We start from the raw sequence: 10,531 nt of genomic DNA, 5'->3' as shown, positions 1-10,531 counted from the left end.
CTTTTTTAAAAAAAAACCTTTAGCAAAACAGCCCACTTTTCTTTTTTATATTCTTCATAATAAGACTTCTGCTTTAACTGAAGATGCTCAATGCTCCAGAAGAGTTTAAAGCATTCTTCCATTCTTGGACATACCGATTTGTACAGGTCCTTGCTAAATGCACACTCTCTCATTAATTTCCAACCAAATAATTGTGCAGGGGCAAACATATATTTGTGCCTCTTTTGGAATTGTTGTAACCTTACCCCATCCAAGAACATAAGTTTCTAAACTTAAATGCTCCATTAACATTTGGCACATACTTGTATAGTAACAACAGATCAACAGGACAACAAAACTATGTGAAAAAAAATAAATATTTAACAGTGACCATTTATTTTTTGATTTTTTCATTTTACAAAAAACCAGGTATAAAAAACGAGCAAAGGTTTCAGAATTCCTTACCAGTTTTTGGATATGAACTGGCAATGAGTATAAATGAAACACACCAGTCAGCTTCACTCCTAAATCATTCATATTCAAGCTGTTTCCAGGTCTGGAATGCACAAGGTCTGGTGGAAAGTCACACTTTTTTTTATTTATAAGCACTTAATTTTTTTTCTTGGTCAATACTATCTCCTATAATACAACAAAGACCATGACCCTATTATGAACATAGGTCAAGCTCTTAGGTCTCTGGTACCTCAACACTGATTTCTGCATCTTAAGGCAGAACTACATATTACACTCAACATGCAGCTTCTACCAAAACCAGCCCCCTTATCAAATCTCCCCTACCTCCCTCTGGAGTAATTTGTCTTATCTCCTGTTGTCATCATATAATATGTTTCCACACCATCTGCAACCAATGAGGATTGAGGGCAGGGAAACACAAAACATTATGACATCAGGATATAGGGAGAATTGATCCTAAACATTATAACAGAAAGGAGAATCTGCCACAGGGATGCTATTTTTAACATAGTCCCAAATAAAGTATAACAGGTAGTTCTGTGCTAAAACATTAAATATACACATATTAGACCATCAAGAGGCAACCATTATATGGAGTTCCAGAAAAAAATTGCTTCATTCCCCTTTTGATGGCTCATCAAAGAAAGTAGGACATTTCTCCTCTTACTGATTCATCATGGAAGAGACTGCAAAGAAACACTGTGAGAGATACTTCTGCACTACATTCACCCATTGAGGGATAACCTGACCTTTTGGCAAACCCTTGCTTGATGCTGTACAGTCAGAATGTGATCAGGAAACACACAATCTAGTTTCCATTACTAGTGAAGGAATGTTGCCTGACCAGCTGAACAGTTTAGACACTGACCTCAATCCCCCTGAGGTCTGGCCATAAAAGGGAGAAGGCAGTAGTATCCTGTCATGATTCTCTGAAAATGCTAATCATCCTATGCAAACACTGTATTTGAGTCACTGAAATGCATTGAGAGTACCAAATCCTCTTTTTACAAATAAAATTGCACCTGTATAATTATCCAATATTTAACATAACAAAAAAAAAATCTGATATGCATATTTCACCATAGATATGAAAAAGCAAGATGGCAAGCTGAGACAGAGAGAGAGAGATGCTACCCACAGGGCAGTGATGGCATTTGGTTGTTTTGGTCTTTGTACCAGCATTTCCCACACCTATGGCAGAAGGGCACTTCCTGCTGGACTTAAACTGTTTTCCTGGCAGTCAATACACGGACAATGGAGCCTACACCTCCAGCAGCAAGAGCCTGAAAACCAAAGGCAAGAAACAAAAAGTTGAAGCTATTGGAAGAATATCAATACTAGCTATCAGCATAATTTATTTTTCCAATTGATATGACTGTCACAATGACAATTTTAACTGTGGACTTCTAATGCGTCTCATGTGAAGTGAGCAGCATTTTTCTATCATGTATGTGCAATGAGATTTTGACAGCATTTCTTCCCAAAGAAATGCAGCAGTTAGATGTTTAAAATATGCAAATACCTCCTTTCACCTCTTATTTTTCAATTATTCAGCATGTGATGAAAGACAGCTGACAGAGTGAATCAACTCATCTGAACCTTATTACATTAGATGCAATATGAGGTGATGTGAAACATTCGGGGCATTAGATCTGTGGGATTTTGTTTCCACAATATGTCATCACCTGATGCTGCAGTCTGAAGAAAATGACAGAACAGGCACGAATGAATCTGTCTTAAGTGAATATACTAGCTCCTACTTACAATAACATAAAAATGCATGGTATAACCACTCTTATCTTCCACAAATTTTACCCCTTCCATTTCTAAAAAACTCTGATAATAGTATGGGCAGTCACTATGACCTGGTCTACACACACAGCACAATGAGGTGGTAGAATCCTGATGTCATAAAATGGACTGTAGTTGGAAGAGTCACATATTTGTTCTTCCCCATGTAAAAACTCTGCAAACTCTCTGAATACTATACTACTTTTCCATATACAGGGAACTACCAATATAGTATTAGGGAACTAGACCAGGCCTACATCAAAGTCTAGTGAGTTTTATTATGCTTCCTTGCAAACTATAAAGCCTCCAGTTGCTCATTCCATTAGTTGTCCTCTGGTTCTGAGGATTGAACTATCCCATTTATGCATAGTTTTATTTTCTTATCTCATATTCCACAATCACGCGGCATCTCTTGTAAGCTGAAGTGAATCAGCTGTTTTCATTCTTCTGTGCAGCTCTTTTAGCCATCTTATTACAGAGTTACTCCCACTCATGTATGTGTGTGTGGGGGGGAGGGGGCTTAAAATAAGCACATGGAAACCAAAAGGCTGTATGAAGAATGGTCAGTCAATCTATTCAATGATCATTCTTTACAGGTACCAGTCTTCTGACTGAAGAGAAGTTGGGAGTTTATTTATTCCGGGTCTTGGTGAAAACCTAGTATCCCAGCCAATAATCAGTCAATGCTGTTTCTTCAAAACTTTAAAATCACCCCAAAAGTACCCTTGAACAGATGAAATAAATAAGAATCACAACTATACAGCTTATATACACTAACAAATTATAAATACTAACACACAACTATAAATAAAAAGCACACATGTAATCCCTTCTCCTATCTAACCCGCATTTAAGAATAAAATGGAATTTCTAAAGTTCTTACCAAGCCTTTTCCAAAATATGCTCACTATAGCATAGATTTTAAAGGTTCAGGGGGGTTGTAGATATAGTTATGTGAGCCTCACATGACTTTTATTATTAAACCTTCTGAGCTTTCCTTATGCAGAACGTTATCTAGCTGCTCATCTTGAAAAGTTTGAAATCTATTTGAAGTTTTTACCCCCAAACTAAATAAACCATCTACTTTACTCTTATATAAAGGGGAGTTTATAGGATCAAAAGGACAATCTCTCTTCCTGCTCTTGGTTCAGAACAATAAGACCAGTTACCTCAAGTATAATTACTTTTCCTCTTTCCCTTTCGCTATCCCTCTCACGCTTCTTCTTCTACTGCTTTCCACTCTTTTCTCCCTTTTCCCAACTTCCCTACCACTCCCTCTTATTTTATAGTAAAATATCCTTAAGCAGTTGCGACCAAATTAAAACAATTAACATCTGAACATTCCAAAGAATAACTGTTGTAAAGTGTAATAATTGTTCATTTGTTCAAGGACTGATTTGAGGTATAAAAGCCACTGATCCCTATTGTTATTCTTCTCAGACCATAAACCGGTAAATTATCTACAAGACTGAAAAAATGCATGTTTACAGATTTACACAAAAACCTAAAGGCAAATTCCCAGGCCTGTGTGAAAACATTCTAAATAGTGGTTTAAAATTAAAAATAAATATTATATCTTTTGCATACACGTTGCTCCCTTACTACTTCTCCACCTACCCATGTTTTAAAATATAGAGAAGAGAAAAAAGATGCAATCATCAGGCTAAAGGTGCTGTGTCTTGCTAACATACCTTTTCATGCCACTGAAGTAAGACAGCACTGCTGTTATCAGATGGGCTCTCAAAGCCCTTGTAGATGTATTTCATTAAGAGATCAACTCCATTCTTGTCCAAAGACTGTACAGCCTTTTCAATGTCATTGGCTTTGAAAGAGATGAGAACCTTCAGAACAATGCTTTCTGCACGATCCTAAGGACAAATGAAGAGTGTCACAAATAGGGGAAATACTGCAAAATCTTTTAAACAGCGTCTCAGTCTGGAGATTCAGATTGAAATCCTCAGAATTAAGTTCCACAGAACTCAGTCATTCTTACTTCTGAAAATGCATGCACACTGGATTGGCCTGTTGTACTTTACAAAGATAAAGGGTATTTGTAGAAACTCAATAAACCTCAAGTGATTAATCAGACATGCATCTATCTCCAGAGCAAAACCAGACTGGTTATAATTCCAAAACCACAAACACCTATTCCAATACTTGTGTTAGATATGGAAATCAAGAGATTAGTTATGCTTGCAGGTGGCATTTTTCTAAACACGTTAAGTTTTTTTTTAAGGTTTAATGCCTCTTTTCCCCATGTTTGCAGGGCCAAATTCAAGCTTAATTAACAAAATCTGTGCAACATGTTCAGAATGAATAGAATTTAAAATGTATCTGTTTCTACAAACCCTGTTGTTGTGCTCCATCCATTTCCTCTCAAGCATGGAGGTGCTGTGCCTTGCTAACAGAGCAGATAGATGGAGACAATAGGGTCTCAGTTAATTACATTCCACAATTAAGAACACATCAGTCTCCAATTCTGATATATTTATTTGCTTCACTATGTTTCTCCCCCAGAATTAAATCCAAACAAATGGTGACCATATAAACTAAGCTTGTTACTCCGGATTGGTCCTTGCATCTGTTAAACATCTTCATGTTATATGCTGATTTGCTGCTCACCCTCTACCTACATGTGTGGACTGGCAACTTCCATTTCAATGTATCTGAAAAAGTGTGCATGCACGAAAAAGCTTATACCTTGAATAAAACTCTGTTGGTCTTAAAGGTGCCACTGAACTCAATTTTTGTTCATACCAACACAGCAACCCACCTGAATCTCTACTAGCAGCTAGCAAAAAACATTTTTAGATCAATAAGAAAGCAAACATATGCTCTAACGTTACTGAAGAGCATAAAACCTCATTATTCCATTTTCAGAAATCAAATGTTTGCGAAACTGCTCTAAGTAGAACTATGTGCATATTTCCTATAATTAATTCCACATCTCCTAGCTTTATAATGGAATTGGCTTATGAACATGATTTAAGAGGTATTTTTTCGGAATCTTCTTTTTGCTTTTAATAATAAATGGCCACATTCCCAGTTCAAGCTCTGGGAGTACTTGTTTTTAGAATTACTGCTGAGATGTTACAATTCAGCAGAGCTTTCTTTAGATGTAGTAAAGAAAAAAAAAATTCACAGCATATTTCTCTAGCAACCTCACCTTTACTGCTTGACTCTTGGTGTTGATTGGAGGATTCTTCAAAGCTGCCTGTAAAGCAGCCGTCATGTTCCCTGTAAAAAAATGGTTAAGGAAAACAAAATCTTGACAGGGATTAGAATTCATAAGATAATACATTTATTCACTGCATTACAATCCTTACAATGACAATTTATGTCAATATCATTGCCCCCATGGAACAGTAGCTTACATAAATCCTCTTAGTGAAAATAAAGGCTGCAATGAAATTTGAACAAGGGCTTTCTAGTTCACATAGTCTTCCCAGTCTTAACCATTACACTATGCAAGCCTGGAGCAGTACTCTTAGTAGGCCCAATATTCAAAGCTGAGCTAAATCCATTATTAAAAGCAATGAGGTGGATACTAAGAGACAACTCAGTTAAGTTCACAAAGGTGCAATCATGCAAATAGCACTGCATCCTGGAGTAGCAGCTAAATCTGACAGCTGACAAACACCACACCTTACAATATTCCTGAATTAAAATTCCATTTACAGGGAAGAACTGGAACACAGGAAATAGAAAAATATTGCCAGTCATGATTTATGTCAATTTGCTTGAACTTATAAGATCTCTACAAATATATTTTGCTTGGATGCTTATACTGCACTTGCACGCATTTATTTATGTCTCACTTCTCTCCCTACAGTTGGGAATCAGAGTGACTTAGAACATTTTTCTCTCCTTTCTTTCTCAACAAACCTGCGAGGTAGGCTAGGCTGAGAGTTTGTGATGGGCCAGAGGTCACCTAGCAAGCTTCTAGGGCAAAACTGATGATTCAAACCTTGGGCACTCAGAGTCCTAGACTGCCACTCTAACCACTACACCACACTGTCTCTCCTCAAGTATATTCATCTAAAATTATGAGCAATCTTAGTGTCCTCCCTAGAAAGAGCTAATCCTGATCAGCTCTGATAAGCAAAGAAATCCAACATCACATTAAATATATAGAAAATGCAGACATTCTATTAACAGTGGAGCAGTATCTCAGTTAACTTCCAAATCTGTTTTAGGAATGGGAATTCCCCCTTCCCTATTTTTGTTCTGATTCATTCCAGAAGCCCTTTGAAATACATCACAACAGCAGGGCATTTCCTCTACAAGGACTTTTTGAACTAAAAGCTCAGTCCTATGCATTACTATGGTTACTCAGAAACAAGCCCTATTATGTTAAATAGACCTTTCTTCCAAACTAGTACCTAGGATTGCAACATAACATTGATAACAAATGGAGCGGGTCATGTCATCACTAACTAGATGCAACCGTTTCCATAAAAGGAAAGCCTCTGCAGAACTCACGTACTTCCTCTACTGCTTTAGTCTGACAGGAGGAAGTCTGACGGCTCTTGTTTCATTACAGCCAGCTTCAAATGCTTGCTTTACATCTGTGCAAGCAAAGCAGGATAAAAACAGGCATAAATATTGATGTGCAAAGCTGTTCTGGTAGGAGTTCAGATATGGATATTCATATTATAATGCATATAAAGCATTTCAATATGTTTCCTCTTCAAATCCTGTTGAAGTTCTTTAATGGAAACTTAAAAGCTGGCAGCTTTATGTTCTCAATTTACCCACATTTTTAACCAACGTTTTTGTTTTGTCGCCACTAAAAAATTATAAAAGGGTATCACAATGCACCTGATTTTTGAGATTATTAAGAAAAAAGAAGATTCAAGGACTACAGTGTTTTACAAGATTACTTGCTGAAGCAAGACGCATAGGGCACTAGCAACTTCAGCAACCCTGAAACCCTTTCATATTCAATAATTTCTAACAGAAAACTAAGCATCACGTATCTTATATTCTCAACACCATAATTATAATTAATAATAAAACAACCATAGTCCAGTAAACAAATGCACCTCCCCACACTCCTAAGGCTTAGCGCAGTACCAGGCAAATCGCTTTCCTTGGAAGCCCTCACTCTTTGCAGCTCACAATGGTCTCTCAATGCTCCTTTTGTAAGAACCAAGGGTAAGCAGTGTTCATATGATCTGAAACAATGCTAAAGGCCCAGAATATTCAGTTAAAATCTCAGCTCAGACTTGGATTACATAGCATCTATCCACAATTCCCACCTGCAAAAAAATCACTGTGATGCTTACAAGAATGTACCAAATTATAAAGCACTTTGCAGTCTTACATCCTGCTCTTGGAGCAGTGAGCATGCCCCTTTTACTACCGGCAGCGATAATACCTAGGTGTTCTTTTTTACAGGTTAATTGTACAACTTGACAGCAAATAAGTGTGTGATAGGCAGCCATCAGCTAACCATAAAACCAGGCTGTAAAGGCTGAGATCTTATCCAAGCTTGCAAAAGAGGAGAAAAGGCTATAACCAACAACGAAAAGCAAAGGCATTATTGGGAGATTATTCAAAATGCTTTGTGCAACCCCTCACAACAACCTTGAAAGGCAGGTCAGTATGTATTACCATTACTCTGTTGTGGGAGGTGGAGAAGGCTGGAAAATAATGGCTGACTGAAGTCCTTTACTAAGTTTATGGCGACATGTACAAAGTGAAGCATATATATAGAGGGCAGGGCTGGCCAAACTTGCTTTATCTACGAGCCACAAAGAATAAACATCAGATGTTTGAGAACCACAAGACATGAATGCAAGATGTGTGAGAGCAGGCAGGCAGGCAAATAGATGGGGGGAGAGAGAGGTGGAAAGAAAGCAACTTTAAATGCATTTCCCAAGCCACTGGCTGGTTTGGCTTGGAAAAGTGATTAAAGAGAGAAATGTCTTTTCCAAGCCAGCTGATTGGGTGGTGGAGGCTTCAAGAGCCACACAATATGTGAGAAAGAGCCGCAGTTTGGCCACGCCTGACATAGGGCAAACTTTTAACTTTAAATGCATTAAATGCAACATGACTGGCCATGCAATGAACAGAACACGGGCTACCTCAAGAAGTGAGCAATAGGGGCTACTGGTTATCATCATCCCTACTGAGGAAGCGGTGATCTCGGACCCCGGCCAAGGCCAGAACGATGCATGGCTCTGGGTGCTCCTTGAGGGAGAAGGAGGAAGAGAAGGCCGGGCCACCGTCAGGTGAAACGAAGAATAAACGACTCCTCTTGGCAGGGCGGGTCACAAGGCGCTTCGAGAGCGACAAGACAGGTGGCCTGCGAGAGGGGTGAATGAAGGGAGCCTCCCCAGCCCCTGAAAAGAACAAGCCGCTTCCGGGGAAGCCGCCCCTCACACTCTGAAAGGAAACCGGGAGGCGCCCCCCGGGGACTCTTTCTGTTAAGGGAAGCGCCAGCAGCGGAAGGATATTGCCTCAGACACGAGTCCACTTCGCCTTCGTCGGGACCGGCTTGTCCGTCGCCGCCGTCCTCTTCGTCCACGAATTTGTTCTCGTCGTACTCGTCAACGTCCACCCGGCGGAAGCGCGCGGAGGAGACCGTGTGCTTCGCCATCCCCGCGCCCTCAGCTCAGCGCAGACGCTCCGGTCTGTCAAAGAAAGGGAGCAATCGCCAACACCCACTCTCTGGCCTCAAGGAAGGAAGGGGTAGATGAGTCGTGGGGGCGGAGGGAACCCTGTATCGACACTGCACATGCGTGGAAGCGGAGACTGTTGTGGGAGTTCCCCCTCCCTTTTTTAATGCGCGCGCAACAAGCCGTTACTTAGTTTTTCCTTATGCTTTAACAGGAAAAAATACCAGATAGTACGCGGCACGTCTTTCCTACTGCTTCATATAGTAGAAACGAATTTTAGCATTAAGTTTTTTAAAAAACTGGCCACAGTTTTTAGTGATGTAAAAAAACATTTTTTTCCTTTTCTTTTGCGCATGCTTAAAGTAGCCGTCAGCATCTCCCCTTCTACGCCCGCCCATAAGCTAGTGATCGCCTATGTGCGCGCGCAGCATTATCGGACTGGCGGTAAAACTGGATGGGATTGGTTAAAATCTTGACGAAACACAGTGATCCTTACACCGGTACTATAGAACTGTTAGAAATGGGCTGCAGGATTGGCCCTCCATGTTTACTGAGGGCGGAAATGTACGGCTGCTAAGGAGCAAATGGGTTGTTATGCTAATGTGAAGACGGTCTCGGGGCGTGCAGTGGGCTTTTCCAAGAAGCTTTGTGCTGCATGTTTCCTGTCTTTTTTCAGTGGACATGTCATTTGCTTGCTTCTAGATTTGGCTAGATCTGAGTCAAGTGGCACCTTTAAGATCAACGAAGTATTGATGAAAGCTTATTCCCAGAAAGCTTATTCCCCTCCTACTTCAGACCCACAGGGCTCTCTCTCGGCTTGGCTTCGCGAACGAAGATTTAAGAAGGGTGCAATAGTCCACGTTTGCTGCAGGCTCGCTGGTGGCTGACAAGACCAATGCGGGACAGGCAGGTCCGGCCACAGTGGCTGCAGGGAAAAGTCTGATTTGGGGTTGGTGCTGTAGCAGTGCGATTCTTCCTCAATCTCCTTTTGTCCTCAAGACCAGCTATGCGTGCGTTCTCAAAGGAAGAGACAGCCTGGTGGATGGTGTGCCTCCATGCTTTGCGATCTGAGGCTAGGTCAGACCACTGGTGATGGTTGATGTGACAGGTGCTAAGGGATTTCTTCAAGGAGTCCTTGTACCTCTTCTTTGGTGCCCCTCTATTTCGATGGCCGGTGGAGAGTTCACCATACAGGGCAATCTTGGGAAGGCGGTGGTTTTCCATCCTAGAAATATGCCCTGCCCAGCGCAGCTGCGTCTTCAACAGCAGTGCCTCGATGCTGGTAACCTCTGCCCGCTTGAGGACTTCAGTGTTGGTCACAAAGTCACTCCAGTGGATGTTGAGGATGGTGCGAAGGCAGCGCTGATGAAAGCGCTCAAGGAGTCGCAGGTGATGACGGTATAAAACCCACGATTCGGAGCCATAGATGAGGGTTGTCATCACAACCGCTTTGTAAACATTGATCTTTGTGCCTTTTTTCAGATGCTTGTTGCTCCACACTCTTTTGTGCAATCGGCCAAATGCACGGTTTGCCTTTGCCAGCCTGTTGTCAATCTCCTTGTCGATCTTGGCATCTGAGGAGATGATGCACCCCAGGTAGCTGAACTGCTGGACTGTCTTCAGAACTGATTCACCCACAGTGATGCAGGGAGGGTGATAATCTT

At 40.7% G+C, this 10,531-nt stretch overlaps 1 protein-coding gene across 1 annotated transcript; it reads right to left on the bottom strand.

The window, feature by feature from the left end:
* Positions 1 to 343: 343 nt before the first annotated feature.
* Positions 344 to 8,852, bottom strand: ARPC5 (actin related protein 2/3 complex subunit 5). Its single transcript, XM_060232411.1, has 4 exons — positions 8,708 to 8,852; positions 5,411 to 5,494; positions 3,936 to 4,112; positions 344 to 1,736 (listed from the first exon to the last, which is right to left on the bottom strand). Exons 1-4 carry the CDS (start codon positions 8,846 to 8,848, stop codon positions 1,674 to 1,676), a joined length of 465 nt encoding a protein of 154 aa, XP_060088394.1. The 5' UTR covers positions 8,849 to 8,852; the 3' UTR covers positions 344 to 1,673.
* Positions 8,853 to 10,531: the final 1,679 nt, after the last annotated feature.

Source organism: Heteronotia binoei, chromosome 2 (assembly GCF_032191835.1).
Source record: "Heteronotia binoei isolate CCM8104 ecotype False Entrance Well chromosome 2, APGP_CSIRO_Hbin_v1, whole genome shotgun sequence".
In the NCBI taxonomy this organism is placed as follows: domain Eukaryota; kingdom Metazoa; phylum Chordata; class Lepidosauria; order Squamata; family Gekkonidae; genus Heteronotia; species Heteronotia binoei.
This window is presented reverse-complemented; position numbering and strand designations above follow the sequence as displayed.

Excerpts from the sequence above, each read along its gene's own strand:
- ARPC5 (XM_060232411.1), bottom strand. The coding sequence starts at position 8,848 with ATGGCGAAGCACACGGTCTCCTCCGCGCGCTTCCGCCGGGTGGACGTT. Across the intron at positions 5,495-8,707 it reads AAGTGGACTCGTGTCTGAGG|CATTTTTTTACAGGGAACAT; the intron begins CAATATCCTTCC and ends GTTTTCCTTAAC. Across the intron at positions 1,737-3,935 it reads TACTTCAGTGGCATGAAAAG|GCTCTTGCTGCTGGAGGTGT; the intron begins GTATGTTAGCAA and ends TTTGGTTTTCAG.